The following is a 24861-nucleotide window of genomic DNA, read 5'->3' as shown; positions in this document are numbered from 1 at the left end:
ATTTCTAATTGTTTTTCCAACTGTAGGTATCAAAACAACTCCATTGTTCCCAGCCTAAATATTTTCCAAAACTAACAGCTCAATATATAGGTTAACAGGCCATGCAACAAATCACAAAACGATGCACTCTGTCCAGTACCTACATTTCATGCTGTTTTCTGTACTAAATTGCCAAAACCTCTAATGCACTGGTGCTTTCTAAGCCTTAACTCTTCTCTAGTCAATTGCATCAGGTGTACTAAGAACTAGATGCATTAAATTTAAACCAAGTCCAAACTGTAACAGCAACTAAACAGACTTTCACAACCACTTTCCTTATCATAAAGTCGGACATCCTCTTCAACCCAAAGCAAAGTGGATGCTGTAATTCCAATTTTTCTAGTGTAAGACTGTCCTGCTTTAAACACTGTTACAGACATTATTACAAATCCTTTTTTGCAAGACATTTCTGTAATTCTATAGAAAGTGAAAGGTAATGCTCCAGCCCCATTCCTATTGGCTTCCAGTTTACCCGACCTTTAATCTATAGCCTTAATAGACCACTCCTTTCAGCTTCCCTCAGCTGACGAGATCACAGCAGCAGAATGATGTTCTGTATGTATATTTTAAAGTTATGCTTCAGGCTATAGAAAATGGAGTACGTTTCTGAAGACAACAGGCCTATATACATGTAGTTATAGATCTGTTCTACTTATGGAAGCAAACATTTAATAACATGGACAACTTTATTCCTAAACTTACTCAACTGTTGCCGTTTGTTGTTTTTTTAATCCATGGGTGCAACCTTATCTTTCATAATCGTTCATTAAAGTAACTCAGTGAGAGAAGAGTGTACTTACATACAACAAAAGCTATAGGAAGGCCCAACACACATTTTAATGAAACCACATTAATTCTAGAGGAGTGGTGACATCTATTCCCAATATGCAATCAATACTTGAAGTAACAGCAAAAATATGCATCTCATAGGGTGTTAAATACAATGTTGCTCGTTTATTTCGTCCTCCAAGAACTGTATTTATCGCTTCAGTAAATAGTTGTGAAATCTGCACAGCTGCAATTAAAGCTTTAGTCAAGGCAAGTCACCAGGAACCTGACTCAGGAAGGGTGTCTGCACTGGCTGCCTTTTCATCTCATCAAAAGAAATGCCAAACAGGGCTCTGTCACAAACCACACGGACACCTCTTGTATGCGAGATTGAGTGTCTCTTGCCAACTTCAGGGCGAAAAGGTATCAAAGCTTCTCTTATTGATGGGTTTCATCAAATCATTCTCAAAGACACACACCAAATACAGAGAAACATAAATGTTTTAGATTTTAAAACACGTGCTTGGCAGCATAATGAAACTCTAAAATTTTCCTGTTCATGTTGAGTAAAAATGGGGAAAGAAACACATGAAGTCGTCAGGAACACGATCATCTAGTGTGTGCTTATGTAAGAGCACATTTCTCAACCCAGCTCCATCTTTGTGAGACAACAAAGTACCTCTGTATAGAAATTATCTCAGTCGCTTTGCTAAAGTTAGCATTTTAACTGCAGAGAAGGACTAAGTCCAACCAACACCTTACAACTGACAGAGAGCAGCATGAAAAGCACAGACAAAGAGCTGCTGAGCTAAATACCGATGCACTCCCTCTCCTAACATCCAGCTCAGGGCTGCCAGCACAGCACACACGCATGCTTTGGATAGCTGATACCCTCTCGGTGCTGGGCTTCGCAGCATCCAACCCAGGCTGCCCCCATGGAGATGCTGTGCTGCTCCTACAGCTGTGAGCTGCCTGCACTGGGTTACCTGCGCTGCTGCACCTGCCTGCATGACCCCAGCTGCTGCTAAGGATTACAGCCCAGACCCTAAAGCCTCCCGCATCACCACAAAATGCCTGGCGGTCACTTAGCACCTACGGTATTGCCGCACTGATGCTCCCCAGCACCAGCAGTTGTTCCCAGATTATCGGGGAGGTTTTTTTTTTCTTTCTTTCTCTTGTCAGAAGTCTTCCAAACAACACCACACAGACTGTACTTCACCATTCCTCCTCCTGCGATATTCAAACATTTCGCAGCCTGTATGTCTTTATCACAAAACCACAGAATGGTTTGGGTTAGAAGGGACCTTAACGCTCCCTTAGCTTCCACCCCCTGCCATGGGCAGGGACACCTCCCACCACACCAGGTTGCCCAAAGCCCCATCCAGCCTGGCCTTCCACATGGGGCATCCACAGCTTCTCTGGGCAGCCTGTGCCAGGGCTTTACCACCCTCTGCGTGAAGGATTTCCTCCTAATAACTAATCTAAGTCTCCTCTCTTTTAGTTTAAAGCTGTTCCCCCTTGTCCTATCACTGCACTCCCTGACAGAGCCCCTCCCCAGCTTTCCTGTAGGCTCCCTGTAGGTACTTGAGGCACCTGAGATAGGTCACAAAATGAAACACTGCTCCAACTTCAGAGCTGAGAAAGTGAGACACAAATCCTTTTGTGCTTGCAAGTAGGAGGGAAAAAAAAGAAAAGAAAGAGCTGTGAATTAGTACATCCCAGAAAAGCCTGTAGACTAGTTTTGTAAGGGTATGAATTGAGATGTGAACACCTTCAGTACGGGAAGGGCGAGGACCACAACTCCAGCATCCACTAGAGGTTTGGGACACGCAGTGGGACACACACAAACCTCGCCGGTTTAATGCAGCTGGTGCTCCCATAGAGGGGTAAGCATTACTAAAGGCGTTATTGGTAATTTATATCATCTTAGAGAGGAAAAAGTCGTTGATGTGGCTGCTGTATGGTACTGTGAAGTTGCACATAGATAAGTTTTGAGTTAGAAACCTTGAATTGTGAAGGTTGGAACAGCCCTCCAAGACCACCTGGTGCAGCCACCCCCTCCCACCAGTGCCACCCACAAACCCTGTCCCCAAGCACCACGTCCAGCCCTTCCCTGAACACCCCCAGGGACGGTGCCTCCACCACCTCCCTGTGCAACCCGTCCCGGTGCCTGGCTGCTCCTGCTGAGGCGAAATGTCTGCCACTGCCCCCCTGAGCCTCCCCCGGCGCGAAGGGGCCGAGGCGAGGCCGGTGCCGGCGCCTCACCGCGTTCTTCTTCTGCACCATCTTGTCCATCTTCTTGGCGATGCGGATGATCTCGTCCTCCGTGGTCATGGCGTGCCCCCGCCAGGGACGCCCGCTGCCGGGGCTCGGGGTCGGGGCTCGGGGCACGGGAGCGGTCCCGGAGCCGGAGCCGGAGCGAGGCCGCGGCGCTGCCTCCCGGCCCGCCCCAGCAGCACCAGCGATGGGCGCGGCGCCGCCAGGCAGCGCTCGGCGAGCGCCGGCCGCGGGAGCCAGGCAGCGCTAAGGAGCGCCGAGAGACTGTGTGTGTGTGGAAAAATGGGGTGGGGGGGGACATTTCTCCCCCCCAAACAACAGGCAGAGCGCAATGAAACGCGCTCCCGGGATGTGCCGCCCCGACGCCGGGCGCTGCTCGGGGTGGCGTGCCCTAAGCCTTCAGCTCAGCGCCTGCTGAGGGGTTGGTGCAGGCACGAGGTGCCCCAGCCGCGTCAGACATCTTAGGGCTGCGCCGCCGCCCTCAGCTGCAAACGTCTTTGAAAAGACGGAAAAGCCCTCCTTCCCCGTCACCGAAAAGGCCTTTGAAACAGTCCGTATTTTATATAAGATAGAGGATTTCTGATTTTGGAACAGATTCAGGCTCAAGAATCAGTACGGCTGAGAGGCAGATGAGGAAGAAACTTTTGTGTTAGCCACATACCACACTGTAGCAGTATCTCAGTTCCCTCACAATGTTTCAGCCAGCCTGAACTTTGTATATAGACAAGTAAGATACACAAAGTTTGACATAAATGTGTAATATGTACTGCCAATTTCTGTTCATTAATGTCTTTTTTTTTTTTTTTTTTTTAAAGTTAGGAAAGAAAAAAAAAAAAGGCAAACGACATCATTGAATCACAGAATTGTCTAGGCTAGAAGAGACCTCCAAGATCACCAAATCCAACATCTGACCTAACACTAACAAGTCCTCCACTAAACATTATCACTAAGTTCAACATCTAAATGTCTTTTAAAGACCTCCAGGGATGGTGACTCCACCACTCCTCCCTGAGCAGCCCATTCCAATGCCTCACAACCCTCTCAGTAAAGAAGTTTTTCCTAACATCTAACCTAAAACTCCCCTGGCATAACTTTAGCCCATTCCCCCTCGTCCTGTCACCAGGCACGTGGGAGAACAGGCCAACCCCCACCTCTCTACAGCCTCCTTTAAGGTATCTGTAGAGAGCGATAAGGTCGCCCCTGAGCCTCCTCTTCTCCAGGCTGAACAAGCCCAGCTCCCTCAGCCGCTCCTCGTAGGACTTGTTCTCCAGGCCCCTCACCAGCTTCGTCGCCCTTCTTTGGACCCGCTCAAGCACCTCAATGTCCTTCTTGTAGCGAGGGGCCCAAAACTGAACACAGTACTCGAGGTGCGGCCTCACCAGAGCCAAGTACAGGGGGACGATCACCTCCCTAGCCCTGCTGGTCACAGTGTTTCTGATACAAGCCAGGATGCCGTTGGCCTTCTTGGCTACCTGAGCACACTGCTGGCTCATATTCAGCCGACTATCAACCAATACTCCCAGGTCCTTCTCTGCCAGGCAGCTTTCCAACCACTCATCTCCCAGCCTGTAGCTCTGCTTGGGGTTATTGCGCCCCAGGTGCAGGACCCGGCACTTGGCCTTGTTGAACTTCATGCAGTTGACCTCAGCCCATCGGTGCAGCCTATCCAGATCCTCCTGCAGAGCCTTCCTACCCTCGAGCAGATCAACACACGCACTTAACTTGGTGTCATCTGCAAATTTACTGAGGGTGCACTCAATCCCCTCATCCGGATCATCAATAAAGATATTAAAGAGGACTAGCCCCAATACTGAGCCCTGGGGGATGCCACTAGTGACCATTTAACTACTTTCACTGTAAAATCAAAGTGTTTACCTCAAGAAAGCAATCAGAGTATCCACACATTACGTAAAGATTACTCGCAGATTATCCCCTACTACGATTCAGGAGGGTGCTTATGTGTGCTTCTGGAAACTGTTGTTAGTAAACTGTCAAATGCTGTGGGTGCATTTGTGGGTGAGGGCTGGAAAACACCAGCATTTTGGAGAAGAGGTAAGATAGGCATTTTCCTTGAGCTGCCACTCAGGAAAGCAGTTGGAGCAAAGACTACTGACACTGCAATTACACGTCATGTACTTTGCAGCAAGACTGACTTAAATTCTGAAACCACATAAAGACAGGAGGTTTTAAAGCACTTCTGCATGATGCTGAATGCACAGTGGTTGCAGCATCTGTCAGTTGAAGGGTCTAGACATACACAGACATTTGGAGCAATAAAAATAATTTGGGAGCTAGACAGGATCTTCCCAGCTGGTAGATCAAGGGTATGAATTGGACAAACATACAGAAACCTTGTAGCTTTTTCCTTTATTATATGCTCAAGGGAAAAAACAAAGTAACCAATAATCCTTTAGAAGATTACCTTTCCTTTCATGGACAGATTTTGGAGAAGAAAAAAAAAATGTAGCAATGCTCTCAACATTTAAGGGTTTGTGACAGTTCAGGTGTAGTTCATTTTGTCTAGATGCACTAGCCTAGTACAAGTAATAACTAACTCAGGTTAAATTAGATGCTAACTTCAAATGAAAGGTGTTACTGTTTTTCTCACTACCGTATCAAGGATAAAAACAGTACATGGCGTGTTAGCAGCTGAGAGCTGTCACTACGCTGTATGGTAAACAAGCTTGTATGTGTTCTACAGTACGTGCAAAATAGGTCAGAGACAACACTATCAGAAAACCAAAAATCTCAAATCTGTCAGTATGCTTAGTTCAAATGTATTTAAGTTCTGAAATGAAGTCTTCCCATATTAGTCTATCTAAAAACAAACAAACAAACAAACAAAAACTTTCAATACCTTATTCTTTGGAAATGCAAGGAAAGTTCTAAAATGCAGATTAAACCTTATTAACATTCAAAATGTATCAGGTAGGGAAATCATAAATGTAAATCAAATGTGATGTAGCACTTACAAGGGGCTGCAGCAGGACTGTAAGGAGAAAGCAAATCATACATTTAACATCTAAAGTAATGAAAGGAACATCAGAGAAATATTTCAGTAGGGAAATCAAAGACTAACCAGATGGTAATGGATATCCTTTTCTGCAAGCATCTGCATTAAAAAAAAAAAAAATGCAGCTCACATAATTGATTATCATTCTGATTCTGTAGCACATAGTACAAATAAACTGAACCACTGCTAACAAGATTCTGTATATTAGCTGCTCTGTCAGCCTTACTGACAGTGATTCTTTATTGAGAAGAAAAACACGGCACTCTCCACGGTTGTTCTTTTAGATGACCCTTTAACAAGAAGCTTTGTACAGCATCAATTTATTCTATAATGTAACATTTTAACTCCAAAGAATAGGAGAGGGGAAAAAAAAAAAAAAAAAAAAAAAAAAAAAAAAAAAAAAAGATCAAAAGTTAAAACTATGCAACCTTTCTATTCAGAGCTTCTTTCTCCTAAATAACACATTGGAAAGAAGAAATAGCATACCACTTGTTGCAATGCATTTACCTGTTATAGCATGTTTTCACAGTTCTTTTGTGACATTCTCTAGAAAGTACCGTACGTATGCTGCTGCAAAGAGACAGTCCCTAATTCAGTAGTGCTTCTCATTTGCTGGACTGCAGGACCTTCCACAATGTGAAGATTTAAGAGACAGAAATGGTTCTCCAAAGAGAGGGTGCACCTGTGAAATGTTGCAGACTTTTGCTAACTAGTCTCTTTTGCTATGATACAACATAGCCAGAAATTAAGGGGGAGGATCACAACAGTAGCACACAAAAAATTTGTAGCTAAGGATCTCTAAACTCCTCCTGATGCACTTAAAGCCTTCCATTTTCAGGACTAATATTTCATATGAGAAAAACTCCTCTAATTTTTGTTAGCACATCTACAGAAAATGTAAAATTCACAGCATTCCAAAAAGTTTTATGTAACCACAAAACATACTCATTGTGCCCCTCCTCTTTATTTGAACACTTCATAAACAGTGATTTCAATCTATCAAAACAGAATTGCAATCGGTCTGCATCAGCCAACTGACCCTGTTCTTCACAGAGGAAAAAAAAAAAGATTAGTACAAGATTCAATTCATAACAGGAGCTGTAGCAAGTGGGAGTTGTGATTTCTCTTATCTGTGAGATTTTCCTCCAAACTTTCTGAAACAGTAACGTGCATCTTCAGTAGTTATTTCTATTGTTCTTCAACAAATAGGGTTTTTTAATTCCTTGGACTAGCCAAAGGTTATAATGGTGTGACCTGAAGTTAGACCAAACGCCCCTACTAGTTCCAAAACATAGTTTATATACTTTTTGATGACAGGACCCCCCCCTGTTTCCCCACTGAGTGGGTAATCCAGGTTCACAATCTCAATACCTCATTCCTTTTAAAAACTCTGATGTGTCCCCAAGGGAAAACCACCTTTCCTACACAGAGAAACTAAGCCTCTCACGTTGATGCCTGAGGTAAAGCTGACTACACCTCTGCAAACTGGCTAGGAGTTTTAAGTTTTACAAGTTTTGCAGATTAAAAAGGAGGTTGCTCTTTTCCAAGAAATGGAACTAAGAGAAAATCGTTATCTACTGTTATCTACTGATTTACTTTGTGGATGCCAATTAAATTATGCAAGTACTTCATTTAAATCAGCTTTAATAAGTTATATCAAAGGCATGTTTCACTCAAGGAGAACTAATAAAACTTGCTATCCTAAAGGCAACTGATGGTAACGTGAGAGTGGCAAGCAAAAAAAAAAAAAAAAAATTAGCCTTCAGAGAATCCCATTTATCCCATTTACAGGTTAAAGAGTTGTCATGCTGAGAATTTTGTCACTTTCTTCATTTACCACACCAATGGTCTCATACCGTATTGGATAAAGTTTAATTCAATACTACACTGTAATTTTTTACTATGCTAATTCTAGGCAACTTTTCTCCTCACAACTGTATCGCTACTGAAAAGTATGCCACGGCTGAAAGCAAATGGGCACTGAAAACTAGTCAAAATTTTTCATAAACTGACAAATTACTGTGTATTATTGTGTTTTTATTGTTATCAGCTGTATTTATATCCATAAGTTGGCACTGACTATTCACATATCTGCATCTAATACACATTTCCATACATTAACTTCAATGTACCCCATGTGAATGTGTTGGCGTCAGTCAATGCTGTGCTAGGTCCGTCTAGGCTGGAGTCACCTTTCCCTGCAGCAGCCCACACAGTGCTGCGCTCTGCACTCGTAGCTGGAACAGCACTGATATCACTCCAGTGTTGTGTCTATTGCTGTGTAGTGCTGGCACAGCATCAGGACTCCCTCCAAGCCCCCAGGAGCCAGCAAGGCTGGGAGTGGGCAAGTGATGGGGAGGGGAGCTGCCCTAAACCAACCAAAGGGATATTCCATAACACCTGATGTCACACTCAGCAAGGAAAAGGGGGGCTCTCGTGGAGGAGGGGGCTGTCCTCCTGACCAACCACTATGCGTTTTGAGGCCCTGCTTCCCATAGACGGGAAGTAGAGAACATTTTTTTTTTCCTTTCTCTCTGTGCTTCCTTGAGCTCTTGGTGTTGTATTTTCTCCCCCTTCCTCTTTGAGGAGAGGGGAGAGTGAGAGAGCGGTTGTGGTGGAGCACAGCTGCCCAGCTGAGGAAAACCACCACAGTCCTTTTTGGCACCCAATGTGGGCCTCGAAGGTTGAGATAACAGTAGAATATTGATTAAAGTATCTACAACTAATATAATGCTAGTCACAATGTTGGGTTTTCTGTTAATATTTTTGTGTGACTGCTGTATGTAGTCCGTTCTCTGTTCTCTTTTTTCCTCTACATCCGATCGGAGAACATGTTGAAATCTGTGTTTGGTTTCTTTATCATGCTGTGCTGTACCATGCCAGCCTTCAGTTTCGTCTGGTACTCAGGCCTTGCATTGTTATCATTCTAGGCTCCTGGAGATTATCTTTTTGGAAATATTAAGAATTACACTGCCTTCTTTTTCTCCCCTAGCAGTCAATCCGTGAATATCAGGGGTGGTGCCTTCTTCTTTTCTCCTTGGGGGCTAATTGCAGCAGCCTTTGAGTATTTTGGCTACCCTTGGTCGGATGTTATCCTATTTCTAGTTCTAGTGTTTGTCTTCCTCCCTGAGGTCAAACAATTAATTAAGAATATCATCTAAGGACCCGCCCCGAGACAAAGTAGTTGTGGGTGGCAAGGTGTGGGGGGGGATTTGGGCAGGTACCTGTCACAGTGTTCTCCTCTGATGGTTCTTAACTTCACCCCGGAACAAGTGCAAAATCCAAGAAAACTGGTAGAGTGTTTGAAAGACGTATGCCCTGACCCTGGCAATACCAGAGAACTCCACCAGCTTGCTGCACTCTGCTGGGGTCTGGCTTACGCCTATCAAATGTCAATTAACACTGCCCAGCACCCTCAAGGGGACAGGGAAGTTCCTGAATTCGATGACGAGATAACACACACTGTGAACACCCCAAAGGACCAACCAGCTATGGTATCAGTCGCCCCTACAGTCAACACAAAAACAATGGAAATGAAGTAAGCTTGTTTAGTAAGGGAAGAAGCTCCTCCTAAGGACGAGGGAGAAGATGAAAACCACCACATATACAGACAAGCAGACGTTTCGTTTCTTTAAGCTGCTTGAGGGAGGTCTACTTTTACCACATGAAGACCCCATTCCTTCTCATGTTTCTTCAGCTAAACACTTCACAGTATTTCTTCCCAGATAACCTCCACGTTTTCTCGTGGGAGTGCCTCACACTGCATATACCACTGTTCTGCCTCAGATTTCACAGTCAGCCTAAGGAGCACGTAACCCCTGACCAGAAAACTGATTCTTTAACAAGTATATAGAGTGGTACGTAGGCTAAACCTAACATAACTTTGAAGGGTTCCCTGACACTGCAGAAGCCCCAGGGAATGGTTTAACAGCACACAGAGAGAAGACTTTGGCTCCTCACTGTCCTACAATAAGGGCACTGGAAAATATTTTAATTTCCTCTACCTTTCAAAATTACTGCAGATTCCAAGGAAGCAAGCTGAAATAAAATTAATAACCTAGAATATGAAAAAAAAATAATTCATGCTTAGCATTCTTCTCAAAAGCAAATCATAACGTGTTTTGTTTGTTTGTTTTCAGTAACTGAATCATCCTTTTGTATTACAGAATCATGCATCCATTACTCTGCAATACATTTGCAAGAGGTCTCCAAGTGCCTGTTTCACAGCACACAAAAGCTCGACTTCTTTCAGGTATGTACGGAAAAACTCGTTAGTACTTTCCCAAACACTGATTGATATTTATTTCACAATGATAAAAACTGAAAGATTTTACATCTTCCCTACTACAGAAGTAATTTTCAAAGTCGTGTCCTTATCATAAACTAAATTACATGTTAAATGTTTATATTAAATATAAATGGCTTATACCTCATAACACAAAGAGCAAGTGTTCAGTATTTCTTTATAAAATTTAACATATGCAGGCCTTGTACATATGGCTTCATTAACATATACAGTTTGTTATTAGTCGTATCCATTAACAGAAACAGTGCCCCTACTTCAAGGATTCATCCTAATAATTTTAATGAAGTTCAGTATACCCCATTAGAGAGAACATGTTCTAATTAACAATTCTAATACCAGTGACAGTGTACAGTACTTTTTGCCAATCTACTGTGATGTAATTGTACACAATAGGAAGAGACCAAATCATACAGCCCTCACCACAGTACATTTACTTCAGGAATGGCTGGAAGATTTGGCTCACAATACATGATTCCATGTGTTTAGTTAAAAATGGGGAACATTTTCTAACAAGAAGTCAGAATTCTGACGTCACGAAACTGCAGTCAAACTTAATTTTGAATGTGAAATTAAAATGTATTGGGAAGCTCAATACCCACTGAAATAAACTGATCTGCAAGCAGGACATTTTCACATCAATGCTTAAACAGGTATTTTTAAGGCATCATCCCATTTCAATGAAGTTTAGCAATGCAAAAATAAAATTAATTCTTGGAGATTTTCAAGTTGTAGTTTCCGAGAACAGGATCTTCATATTTAGAGCACTGACAGCCTGACTTCTCCATTTTAATAGACTGTTGTGAAAATAAACACACTGGGACAAGCTATCATTCAGCCTAAAAACACATGCCAGCAAGGACATCATGCAACAACCCCAGCATCAAATCACATCAGGTAGTGACTAAGTTCAGCTAAGAGATCACACACAGCTTTCCAAGGAGCTGGGAAGTTAAAAAAGACAAGAGCTCAGCATACACACACTGCTATGGGAAGAAATGGGGCAGGCTTCAAATACATCCACGAAGTTTTCTCTGGTTTCTGGGCTCTTTAGAAAACCCCATCTACAACATACACATCTGCCCTGCAAAAAAAAGCATGAGGAAGGACTCTTCTCAGAATAGGAATTCAGAATTAAGTCACGACATTTGCTTACATTTACTTTGGTAACACAGCTCTTTGTGGATAAAGTAAGTAGCAAAACAGTATGAAAAAAAAACAAAACACATTGTTATGCTAGCTGAGTATTTAAACAAAGTTATCATATAAAGCGTTTCTAAAAGAACATTTCAAAGCATCATGGAGACAATAGCTGAAGCTGATCTAAGTTTAAAATGCAGAATTGCTAGAAGCTGACTTTGAGCTGTGAAGCCTGTGCATAAAACTGAGAAAAGAGTTAAGCTAACACAGAATAAAGCTAAGACCAATCTCATTTTAACATCTTAGGAATATTTCTTTTTAAACTAATCACAACATAAGAAAAAAATGTGAAATGTGCAGACGAAATAAGAAGATGAACAACAGCACCTGGACATTGTTATCAATTCACAAACAGGACAAGAAAATAATAAAGAGATCAGAAGGTTATGCAGAAGTTTGGAAACAAGACAGTATTTGGGGAGTAACTTAGACAACAGGGGAGTAGGAATCAATCTGAAAACTAAGGGAAATAACATACTGCTTGACTAAGAAGTTTGCAATTCAGCGGGACTGCAAAATTAGCTAATGCAATTTGGGAATGACTCCAAGCTAGGAAATACAGTTTTATGAACACAACTTTGGCACAACTACAAGAATATTATGGTTTCTTCAGTGAAAGAAATTAACTGAAAGACAAATTGGCAAATACATAGAACAGTGACTGAGACCGAAAAAAATAATTAAACTTCAAAGTTAATAGACTCCTCAGCCAAGCAGACAGAATTTCTAGAAGTGTCCCAATACTGTTCAGAAAAAAAAAAAAATAATCCTTTTCAATTGAGATATTTAATAATCCAGAGAAACAGGATTAGAAAAGAAAAATAGCTTCCTCAAAATGAAGTGCACTACTTATGAAGAAAAGTAATGAAAACTGAGAACTCAGACCAGGTGAACAAGCCAGATTTCTGGCAGCAGCTATGTCAGAGGAATATACATACATAATTCCTGATTTATACATTTGTACTGGCAGGTTCCTGTGATGTAAATCCAAAAATATTGCAAGAGGACTGCCTGATTAAGCAGGGTGAGTAGAAAGTACCTTATCTACAGGTATGAATCACAATGCTGACAACACAGATGCATCCAAAACAGGAATATTCTTTGCTTGCAAACATATTTCAGTATAGAAGATTGTTAAGCAGCTAATTATGTAGTAAAAAGCATAGTATATTTTTTTAATATCTCTAGTGTGGTGATGGCCTCTAAATGCTACAGAAGAACAGCTACTTCCAGAAAGCGAATTACAGCTCTTAACTACAAAAAGCATGCATCGATTTCTGTAATCCAGTGTGTTCTAGAATTTTATGCTTCTAAAATAAAAGACATTCTATATCTTGAACATTTTTTTTGCCTGCAGTAGGTCTCCATATTCTTAGGCTACATTGATCCAGGGAAACATACAATCATATATTTGAAAATAACATTCTGTTTTCTTTTCCAGAAAAATCTCAAGTTTTGAAATGAAATAAAAGAAAGTATTAGACAATAATTTAAAGTTATCCCAATTCCACTGGTAGTTTCACAAAAGAGAATCTAAACTGGTCAATGTCTATGTTACAAATGAGACTTCAACAATACACAAAACTAAAAACTACATGGCTGCACTGTTTTCAGTTAGTTAGTCCAAGGCAGCCAGAAAAATCAAAACTGTATGCTGGAATTGCTCATGTAAAATACATCATGAACATTTCTACATAAATGAAAGCTACAATGATTAAAGCATAAGATGAATGTTCAAGATCAAAACAGGATTTTTTTAAATGAAACTCGTATTAACCTTATGCACTTCTTCAGAATTCTGTTCCAAGTCAGTATTTGACATAATTTTATAGTAATCTAAAACAACTGGCAACAAGACAGCAACGAATGATGGTGTAACCAGTACTGAGTCCCTTCATAATGATATAACTATCAGTATATACTTGTATGAAAACAGTTAAAAATGGTGGTGTTTCAAATACAGGATATACCTCTACTGACTAAGTCTTTCTAGGAGAACCACCCTTCTATCTGGCATAAGAATTAACATTTAACATTTCAAGGTTTGTCCTCAGTAACATTTATTCTACCACTATATGCCCACCGTTACATACTTTTATACAACATTTGTTGTGTACTTTATGCATCCATTACATAAACAAAATGTTTTAATTTATTTTCAAAGAGTATTAAGAACAAACATGTCTCAAACATACTAAACTGGTCACATTTATGTTGTTCACATAAATTTAGTCTTTAATTACTTGTACAAATGGTTCAAAATTTTGCAATCAAAAGTCAGGCATGTCTTAAAATAGTATGCTCAGTTTACATTCTATCATTGTTACCTAGCTGCCTCATTCTTACAATTTCATCAGTGGATGATCAATACTAAAAAGATTATCATTTCTCGCACGTGTGTATTATTTAATCCTTGTCCTAAGTATAAATTTGCAACACAGTAGTAACACTGTAGGTACAGGAATAATGCTTCCTATCAGGCATGTGAAAAGATTAACGCTCTACCACAGTTGATGCTGGTGTATTTTATGTAGAAGGCTTCTCACGTATCATTTCAGTCTACGGGAGGTAGATGTTTGTCTATGAACTGTTTTACATCCATCATCTCCTGTTCAAAGAGAAAGGTATGCATTAGTTGAAGTTCACTGCTAATATATATTCAGCTACACGAAATAAGGTTTCAAAAATTCAGTTATTGTGAGCAGCTGGGCTAGAAATACTGAATATTCAATTAGTTACTTGATATGTTTTTACCACTTTGCACACAGCAAATCAAAGCAGGTAACTTCAAGGCACTGGATACAGCTTTGCTCGGAAGAGGTTAAAGCCAAAGGAAAAGGACAAAGGCCACCTTTTTTCTCTGTGAAGTTGAACAAACAATCTACATATTAATCATCAAGTAATGCGAACAGCACCAGGCTGAAGATGGACTGGCTTTGAATGTAGCTAAGGCAGTAGGTTCATGCATACGTTAAACCTTTGCAAGTTAACAGTGGTGCAAAAACCCAGCAGCATCTCTTCCTAGCCAAACAATTTTACTTTCATGATACTTCCTATCTTAAGGAAGGAAAAGTAACACTGTGAAACAGACCAGGAAACCAATCCACATAAGAAATAATTTAATTTTTATTATTATTTTTTCCTGAACCAGAGAAGCTTCTTCATAAGAACACACAATAGGAGAGTAAATGACAGTAGCACTTTATGGAAGTTTAGAACATGCATTAAGTTATGACCCCACAAAAAATTATGAAAAAAACATATCACAAAGTACTAACTGTCATAAGAAAGAACACATACATTTGCATGACAACTCAATGCTATTACTATCTAAATGTAATAAAACTGCATTAACCTCCCAGAGAGATGCAGCAATCCAAATTTACAAAGTTACTGCTGCTGAAAAATGGAAGACCTGTTCGTTGCTGCCTATTCTGTTTTTTGCTCCTACCATTGTGCGGGTTCAGATGCTTCAACTCACTAAGGCAGCAAAACTTAAGCCAGCAGCTTTTACCATTTTAGCAAATTCAGATGGTTCAAAGAAGTTTCTGATCAGCTCCAGAGCTGGTGCAGGAAGAGAGGGCCACAAGGTCAAGAGCAGAGGAAACTAGCCCACCCCTTTCTGGCAGCAGCAAGCCATTACATCAGCTCAACTGCTTGCTGGGCCAGAACCATAAGCACAGATTTTGAGGCTGCCTCTTTCAAAATTGCAACACCCCCCTCCAAATTCCTCTGATGTCTCCAAAACCATCCACAGAACGTGCACTTCTCCCCAGAATGCCAAGCTGCACTGATGCTGTGAGAATTCAATCCGCATTCCATTGTGGTGATTACTTTAATAAGCAAGCAATAAAAATTAGGAAAAAAAGTATTTTATAGACCAACCAGCCTAGACCCAAAAATAAAGTCTTCCAATGAAATCCCCACTAGTCATATAAACTTTCCCCTTGGATGTTTTTTTCAGCCAGGCATTAACTTATTCAGTAAAATAAGTCAACAGCACCATGCACTTTTAATTAAAAATAAAAATAAAACAAACAAAAAATTGTTTGGAGGGAAAAATAAAGTGCACAACTAAAACATTGTACATTAAGAAAATTACCTCAATACATGAGCTATGCATCATGCCAGAGTAAGTCCTGAAGGTTACATTGGCTGGATTTATCATACTCTTTAGCTTCTCAACAGTAAGAGAACCAAACATTAAAGGAACAAGTGGGTCACAGTCACCATGGCACTGAAGAACGGGAATCTCCTTGTTGACACCACTGATAGTGCCCTGTCCAGGATGAGATTTAAAGGGGGGGAAGAGAAGAAGAAGACAATAAATGAAGTACAACTAACATATTTGAGATAAAATTACCCCAGGGCACTACTTCCTGTGGTGTGACAAAGCAAGATGAATTCTCAAGGAAGAACATAATGAAAAGCACGCAAGTTCCCCATGAAATACATTCTATGCCTGACCACCCACCCATTAAATTTAAACAACAACAACAAAAAATCAAACAAAAAAAAAAAACAGGAAAAACACACCTGCAAGTAAGATTTTGGCACTCATTTCAGAAAATTTCTTTAAAAATGTGATTTCTGGACTAGTAAAACAAACTGATTCTTTTTTTAAATACCCAGTCTTTAATAAGACTTGCAGATGGAACTAGTGGCAAATAGAAAATTCATCTTCAAGGAAAATCTTGCCATATCCTGTACGTTTCCTCCGAATGCTATTTTAAGCAGAGGTAGCTACTGAGTTCTTCCTCATTTTCCCAATGCCTAACTCTAAACCTGTAGTGCCCTATTTCACAAACTTCGGAGCTATCTAAGTGCAGGCAATACTCAGTAATGACAGCCACTAATTCCTGCACAAGATACAATCTTCAGATACACTAATTTCACAACTGCAGAACACCTTAAGAAAGAAACATAAATACCTGAGCAAAGGAAGTTCGTAGAGGAAGCCAACAGCTGAGGGCTACGACACCGGCTAATTTTTGTTGTGTTGTAAGAGCTGTGTATAATGATAAAGCACCTCCCTAAGACAAAAAGATTAGTATTACTATGGTGAAGGTAACGTTCCTTTTCATGTTTCTTTCAAGATCTTCAGTTTCTCCTTTAAAGAACTTTTTCCATTCCAATTCCTCAGAACCAATAGTAAGAGCAATATCAAGTATTCTTATACACAAATATACTGATATACAATACACTTATTGTATTTTCCCCCCACTTCCAAGTCCATGTGATCAATTCACAAGTAAAACGGCAAATTTACCAGAACTAACAGATGAAACTTAGACTTCAAAGCTAGACATGAATAAAAAGCACTACCACTCACGACAATATCACCATTATTTTGATATTTTAATTCACTCTCACATAGACAGTTGGCATATAGACCTGATTGGTCTACAGGACATTGGCCTATTATGATATTTTACAAACCACAATGGTCGAAAGACCATGAAATACCTACCAAATTAAAGTTAAATTAAAAATACTATCAAGATGTTCAAGAAAAGAGATTTTCAGGCAACACTACAAAAGACTTTAAATAGCCTATTCATTTTAGGAGCTTTTTCCCACATGTTCATTTTTCAGTGAACAGTAATTATTTGCTTAACATGAACAAATTCATTTTTTCAGGCAAAGAGAAACCGACACTTTAAAGTATCAGAAACACCTAACATCAGCTTTTCAGTTTGAGTTTGGATTTCCCACATTAGGGTAGGGAAATCCTAACTAGGTTATTTCCCTAGAAAGAGACACAGTTCTTTCCAACCATACCTTACCTGAGAAAAGCCTCCCAGAATAATTCGATTAGAAGGAATCCCATTTTTTACTTCTTGATCTATCAGTGCTTTAACTGCAACATAAATAAAGGCCTGTAGTGAAAATGCATTCCACTCTGTAGGAAGTCTACAAGAGAGGCTACAAGACAGTCTACAAGTTGACATCTCCCTGATGACAACAGAAAGCTAACGAAAGGAAACTTTCATCTGCTTTGCAGTAAGAAGTATCAAAAAATCTAGGGCATGATAAAAAAAAATAAAATCCAGTGCAGCTATACAATTTCCAAAGAGGAAAACGTGCAACGAAGTCTTGCAAGTTTCCCTGCTAGGGAGATAGTATCCTCTTCTAACTACCCAACAGCACAAATGGAAGACTGTTCTAACTTGCTATGCTATTCAGAGGGTCTTAAAAATAACAAAAAAAAAACCAGCACACTAGCTCCCACGTACATTTTATCATCAAGAATATGAAGTGTATGAAGTGTTTATACTGATGAACTACCTACTCACTCATGAAGTTAAAAAAAAAAATGCAGTTACCTAAACTCAAATCAACAGTAATGCAACACATTGTACTACCTTCCCCAATGATTTTGACTTTGTGAATCAGTAGACTGTTTCAGACTAATGATCAGTTTCAGAATACAAAGAAGTACTTTTAAGACCTAAAAAGCATTGTTAAACATACCATTCTCTGCTGCCTGCTTGATCCCAGCTTCATCTTCTTGTGAATCTGGAGAAAGTCCAATGATATCAAACCTTACAAAAACATCAACAAGAGCATTACTCATTAGAGTATCCATTCCACTTCCTTAAAACACAAATAGTAAAATTGAGATGTTTTCCAAACTAAAATGCTTGTTAGTTGACTTATTTCCTGAGAATCATCCACAGTTCGCAAGAAATCATGGACAACCTGTGGATGTAGATAAAATGCTAGATCTAGTCAAAGTTGTTCAGAGTTTCGCTACCTTCTGTAAATTACTGCAGGTTCAGCAGCTCCATTTTGGTTTTGTTCCAAATATATCAGCAGTCATTTCAATTTAATAGAATCACTGAATCATCACAGAATGGCTTGGGTTGGAAGGGACCTCAAAGACCATCTAGCTCCAACCCCTCTGCCATGGACAGGGATGCCACCCACTAGATCATGTTGGTCAGGGCCTCATCTAACCTGGCCTTGAACACCTTCCAGAGATGGGGCATCCACAACCTCTCCGGTCAATGTGTGTCAGTGTCTCACCGCCCTCTGAGTGAAAAATTTCCTCCAATCACCTCCCTTGACCTGCTGGCCACTCCTCTGTTGATGCAGATTTAACAGGTCTGTGTACAACTTCACAGTTTTATGTACAAAATTAAAATACTGATTGGAGATATATACAAAAAACAAACACAAGTTATTTGAGAAAAAAACACACAAAAAAAAGTCAAACAAGGACTGGTTTAAGACTATTTAAATCTATCAAAGTTTTTCCGCTTTCTATTGAGAGTGGATGATCTAGATTTTCTAGATGTTCTACTGCCACACCAAATATTGCTCACTTAGTAGCAACAGCATTTTCATTCCAAATCTCCACTACTGTTGACTACACACAATACAGACTACAAATTATACTTCTAAAATAAAATGGTTTTCAGCTGTTTGCTTAAGACATGCGAGTTAGTCCTGAGGAGTAACCACTACCACACAGGGAATTAAGTGTCCTCATGAAAGCCTTTTTAACGAAGGGAACTGAACCAAAAAAAATTGATACTTACATCCAATTAAAACTAGTCATTTAGGTTGTTTAGGATTTTTAATTAAGAACTATGAGTTTAAACCTTGAGAGTTGTCCGCAGTTTAACAAGAACTTACCACGATGGCATAGCCATGTTCATGTTTAAAGAAACTGGCATAACTGGCCTAAAAGTAAGAACAGACAAAAGTGACATCAGGTATACACTGGAAGTTGATAATACAAATGCAGTTACGTCATTAAATTACATCTCTCTAATTCTGTCTTACTTTTAAACCATAATTAACATTAGCTACCCTGTAGCATCTCTTCAAGAGATCTCCCTTGAAATTAGTGACTCCAAGCGTTTATTACTCAGGGCTGACTTATCACCCTCAATGGAGAGGAAGCAAAACACTGATGGGCTCCTTTATATATGTATACATACACACGTAAAATCCACGCATATATATGCCTTTTAGTTATTTCTAAGTATTTTTTGCAGTTCCACAGACATTCTCAGTGGATGAAGGTACCTTACACAGCAGCAAACCTACAGAAGCAGCGAAATGCAGCACAAAAGGCCAAGTCTGGCCATATTTGCTTCTCTCAACAGTAGAAGCTACTTAAGCAACGCCTGCCTCTGCTGCAAGGCTCCTTCCCACCCTCGTGCTGCTGCATGGCATCATCTCAGACAACTTCATGCCAGGGATCAATACCGGCTGCACTTTTAATCTACTGAAAGGGAGGAAAGTAAATTCTGTGGGGAAGACTAGAAGATGACAAAGGGCAAGGGAAGAGAACAGCAGAGACTGCTGAGCCCTTTTGGAACAGCTCACTAAAGCCTGGTCATGCAGTAAAATATATAAATAATTTACAGCCCAGTAATCAACTGATACACACTGAAATATCATTTACCTATCCTCCCTATCACTCCTGCTCCGCATCTCCTAAGACTGTTAGAGCAGAAGACGATGTAAATTTTGTGTTAAAATAAATTCAGAAGACAGATAGATCTTAATGCTTTGTTTACTGACTCCTGACCCTGCTCAGAAGTATTTCACTTCTCAAACTGCATTATTTGCTGAAAATATGAATACGAATATCCTGTTAATCTTTGAAAAGTGCTGTACATCATATGCAAATTGCATCTTCTATCCACACACTTGAGTTTAAGATTTGCATTTGCATAATGTGAAGCATTTCTAAAGGTCAATAAAATATAGAAAATTACTCCTTGTTCAGAATGGCTTTTAACAAATGACCGTGGGGGAGGGGTCATTTCACTCAATCCAGTGAAAGCATAAAGTCAAAAACATTTCTACTTTATACATAAAACTGTCCAATTATTTTTTCAGCCTCAATTAGTAACAAAAGGAAAATATGAATAAAAATGCAATTTTGTCCTGAAGTAAATAACCTGGCAGTTCCTAAAATTAACAGCATCAGAATTATTTTAAATGTTTTTAGTTAAAAAAGAAAAGTAGAGACATACAAATCCCATTTGACTTCATCATCTGTGCAAGCATCTTAAGATGTAACTCTACAGAAAAGGCAAAACAATAAAAGTCACAAACTTACGCATGTGGGCAAATGTATTTTACATGGGGGCTTTTGATACCTGCAAGTGCTTCTGACCACCCATGCCTGTTAACAACAAAACAAAAAAAAAGCATGTTAAATGTCATTTATGTTTTAGCTTAGCTCTTACTTCTATGTTGCTGCAACAGCACAGAGCAAGTACGAGATATGCTGAATTAGGTCAGTATTTTTAGAAAAAAATTACACATAGTACAGTGTGCTAGATATCTTACAATACTAAAAAGGTTTATTCTGTCTCTGAGTATTTGTTGCATATATACAACCAGGGACACTATCTAATTTGAGTACCAGAGCTGTGGCACTGCTGCAGAAATGCCACTCTGGCACTGTGCAGAGCCTGCTCCTCACCTGGCAAAATTTAACAACTTTGGCACTAAAACATATGAGCACAGGTATGTATTGCTTCTGGACTCAGTGCTGAACCACAGGCCACTGTGCTGCTGCTGTAGAGCTAAGGCAGCTTTTTTCACAGGCAGCTTTGCCATTTCTGAATCACATCTCTTGGTGTGGCAGAATAGCAGATTGACACCTAACCTAGCTCCTTACGGAGTCACCTAACCGAGTCAAACACATTAACTTTGGCTTAGCTGGAACGCTCTCAGATTCAGGCAGCCCTGAACAACGCTCCACATCCCAGGTAAGTTTTCAGATCTCAAGCATGTGCTGCTTGAGTGCACAGAGCCTGGGATTTGCATAGGACATGAGCTGTCAAGCTTCCTACAAACCAGGAAACTGGAACTTGTAATTTAAATACAGAGCTCTGCAAGACGAATGCCAGGGCTCATCTAGACTTGAACTATACTGGACCCAAACCTGAATCCACGCAGCTTTCCCAAATGTTTAGTAGTACCTGTATTTCCTTATTTCCTGATTTTTCTCACTTTATAGTATTCCTAACTCATACAGTAAACTAGGTAACAGAAAGTTGATTCTAAGCAGCACAGATCTGTAACAAATTCATCAGTGACATAGCTGAACTAACCTGTCCAACAGCAGACAAGCCATAACATCTTTTAATTTTAGTATCAGCCTAAGAAGTCAACGTATGCTACATGAAGGTAACGAGGTTTCAAACACACGGAGAGCATGGGCATTTGAAGCTCTGGCTGTGTTTGTCAACCTTCTCCCTACCAATACTTTTACATATACTAGTAACAAATAGTGGGCAATGATCTTACTTGCATAGTATGTTCAATAAACCACAAAATAACCAAATAAGAACCTAAAGGAGATATATGACTGAGAAGAACTAGTTAGATAAGAATTTGGGAACTTTCTTCCTTTAGCCAAGTATGAAGATTATTTGAAAAATTTGAAAAACTGCACTGTATACACATTTATACTCTTTAGAACAATCTTCTATGTTGCACATTTTCTTCAGATTATGATGAGTATGTACAAATCCTTGTGCCTCTTATGTAGAAATGAAAGAACACAACCTCTAACATGTCAGACATCTCAGAGCAAGAAAAATAAAGTTGGTAAAATGAATTCAACAATTTAAAAATTCACGTGAAAAAATACAGGTCAGTTTAAACTGTGGGAATTTTAAAAATCTTTAATGTGTCTTTTCAAACAATTATTATTTTTTTTTTTTTATGTCCTATGACTTTTCTGGGGAAAAAATGGCAGTGTGTTCAAGGCAGCTTTAGCTAATCTAACCTGCAACGGTCTAGAGGAACAACACAGCAAGTCACCCTATTTCCACAGAGGTGTTACAACTTCAGGAGTACCTTCTGGTACACTCAGAGCATTTGCAAGCTGGAGGCTGTGTGGCAGCTTTGTAACTAAAACAGAAACGTCACATTTGCATGAGGAAAACTATTTATGTTAAGGGGCAAACTTTTATGATTTTTCTCCCCTTGCCAAAATCATCAACGTAATTCGCAAGGACTCTAAGCCAGAAGACCCAGAAGATTCTGCAACCCCTTGCCGAACATTTGGAGCCAAGATGCAGGAAGTAACTGCAGCCTCAGCTGCGTCCTACCAGCAAAGAGGAAGAGGGATAATTCAAACCCGGTGACGAATTACCAGTCAGCACAATAAATGAGAGCAAACATCTCCGCTTGTAAAATATTGCCAAATGCACGGACTTAACTCTTTTCAAGTTACTAAGTGTCCAAGTTACATAAGTTTCAGTTCTGACAGTTCACTGGACTTTTTTTCTTTTTTCTTTTAAAAAAGCTTATTTTTTAAATTTAAACACTGTCAGTTTCAACCTAGAGGTGACATTGAAGTTCTGGGTAACAAACATGGAGTTCTTCAAAAAAATACTATGTAGTTTTGTCCATAAAGGAGCATAATAGACACAGTATTCACAGTAACTATTTCTGGTTCCTAGGTGCTTATTCCTTTAAAATCTTATAGAAAAAAAAAAAAAAAACAAAAAAAAGTTTCAATAGCATGTTAATTCAATGGCTTTAACACTAGAGAAGAATGAATGCATGCTTGTATCCTGCCACACACAAGCCTCAAGCAGGAACATTACACCGCTGCTAGACTCCTCCCAAGGATTCCCTGCTCTTCTTATTTCCATTCCAGCATGGAATTTCCAGGGGCAAAGGAAACAAGGTGTTTTATTTCACAGCCTGCTTGTTGTTCAGGGTGGAGGGTTTTATTGGTGGTGGTGGTGCTTTTTGTTTTTTTCTTCTAAGAGTGTTAAGACCATATATCAGATAGAGAAACCTGTAGGCAGGAGGTTACTACCTAGGAGTTTGCTCTGAGGTGTTAAAATTCAGGCTTTCTTGATTTTAGTGTCACATACTGAAGAACCCGTGAACTAACTGCACCTACTAGCAAACCGGCAGTCCACAAGTCTAGAAAAAAAAAAAGAAAGGAAAAAAAAAAGTCTAAATTTAGACAAACACAGGAATGACCAGGAACTACTCTCCGGAAAGAGAAACGTCAGAAACACACGGGGCTTCTTTTTCCACCAAATTTGAATCCCAAAGCGTCCCGTTCAGACCAAACTACGCGTTTGAAAGGCGGTAGAGGAAGCTTTTGAGGTTCTTTCTGGCCCTTTACAACAAATGGTTGCCAGCGTCGTTGCAGCATACGTGAAGTTACGGGTAAAACACCACCAAAAAAAAAAAAAAAAAGTTTAAATCCCTTCAAGTTGCACCCAAACCCTTATCACTACCCGCGCTACCAGACCGGCATACGCACCCGGTATCCCCCAATCCGTGAAGAAAAATCACCTGGAAAAGAGAAACAGAGCGGCGTTAGAGCCCTAATGACGAGCGCCCCCCCCTCCCATCCCCTCCCCACCCAGCCCCATCCGCCATGAGGGAGCCGCCACAGCCGCGGCCAGGGCCGCACGGTCTACCCAGCCACCCGACCCCGCCGACCTTCCCCGGGGCCGGGAACAAAGCGGGGAAGGACGGGGGGAGAGCCGGAGAGGGAGAAGGAGACGGAGAGGGAGAAGGAGCCGCCTGCCTGCCCAACCCGCCCCGCTGCCCCCGCCCGCACTCACGGCGGCCGTCGCCTTCCTGGCGGCCGGGACGATGGCGGGCAGCGGCGCCGACATGTTGTTGCCGCACATGCACGGCGCTGCCGGGCGGCCAGCGGGGCGCCGGCCAGCAGCGGCGAGGCGGGGCGCGGGGCGGGCACGGCCCGCCCACAGCCCGCCGTGAGGCGCGGTCGTTGGGGGCGCTGAGGGGAAGGGGCGGCCGCCCACCCCCCCCACAGCTTCCCCTCAGCTCCCCTCAGCTCCCCTCAGCTCCCCCTCAGCTTCCCCTCAGCCGTCCTCAGCCCCCCTCAGCTCCCCTCAGTCGCCCTCAGCTCCCCCTCAGTCGCCCTCAGCTCCCCTCAGTCCCCCTCAGCCCCCCTCAGTCCCCCTCAGTTTATGGTTCGTTTCTTCTCAAAATGGCTTTCCTGATGTTGTACAGAGCTCGGGGGTAAAGGGAAGTCCCCATACTCATCATGCAGTCGATATAAAATAGTCACGGGAAAGAGCGAAAACGCCAATATGGCAAAGGGCATCATTAGACGGAACTCATTTGTCCCCGTCAGATCAGGTGCCTCCATCGCCAAATTAAATCTGGCTTACGGCCAAAGCGTGAGTGGCTCTTACTCACCCTGACACGCATCAGGCTGCTCAGGCGCTGCCTGCCGAGCTGCTGCACCGTCCCAGTCCATTTTTAACACTTAGACCAGCTC

The 24861-nt window shown here is 41.0% G+C and overlaps 2 protein-coding genes across 2 annotated transcripts in view; both read right to left on the bottom strand.

The window, feature by feature from the left end:
* Window positions 1–3301, bottom strand: part of TCEA1 (transcription elongation factor A1) — a 28210-nt gene extending 24909 nt beyond the window's left edge. Inside the window, exon 1 of the mRNA XM_027452222.3 lies at window positions 3073–3301. Within this exon, the coding sequence (XP_027308023.1) occupies window positions 3073–3141 (69 nt within the window). The 5' untranslated portion in view covers window positions 3142–3301. The remainder of the gene's footprint in view (window positions 1–3072) is intronic.
* A 7071-nt stretch (window positions 3302–10372) lies between these two features.
* LYPLA1 (lysophospholipase 1) lies at window positions 10373–24319 on the bottom strand. Its single transcript, XM_027452225.3, has 9 exons — window positions 24176–24319; window positions 23869–23900; window positions 20683–20748; window positions 19242–19289; window positions 18075–18145; window positions 17387–17460; window positions 16532–16633; window positions 15703–15879; window positions 10373–14208 (listed from the first exon to the last, which is right to left on the bottom strand). Exons 1-9 carry the CDS (start codon window positions 24242–24244, stop codon window positions 14155–14157), a joined length of 693 nt encoding a protein of 230 aa, XP_027308026.1. The 5' UTR covers window positions 24245–24319; the 3' UTR covers window positions 10373–14154.
* Window positions 24320–24861: the final 542 nt, after the last annotated feature.

The sequence above is a fragment of the Anas platyrhynchos genome, chromosome 2 (genome assembly GCF_047663525.1).
Source record: "Anas platyrhynchos isolate ZD024472 breed Pekin duck chromosome 2, IASCAAS_PekinDuck_T2T, whole genome shotgun sequence".
Lineage (NCBI taxonomy): Eukaryota > Metazoa > Chordata > Aves > Anseriformes > Anatidae > Anas > Anas platyrhynchos.
The sequence above is the reverse complement of the archived record's forward strand: the minus strand, read 5'-3'. Positions and strand labels throughout refer to the sequence as shown.

Excerpts from the sequence above, each read along its gene's own strand:
- LYPLA1 (XM_027452225.3), bottom strand. The coding sequence starts at position 24,244 with ATGTGCGGCAACAACATGTCGGCGCCGCTGCCCGCCATCGTCCCGGCC. Across the intron at positions 15,880-16,531 it reads TACGAACTTCCTTTGCTCAG|GGCACTATCAGTGGTGTCAA; the intron begins GTATTTATGTTT and ends CATCCTGGACAG. Across the intron at positions 14,209-15,702 it reads TGCATAGCTCATGTATTGAG|GAGATGATGGATGTAAAACA; the intron begins GTAATTTTCTTA and ends CTCTTTGAACAG.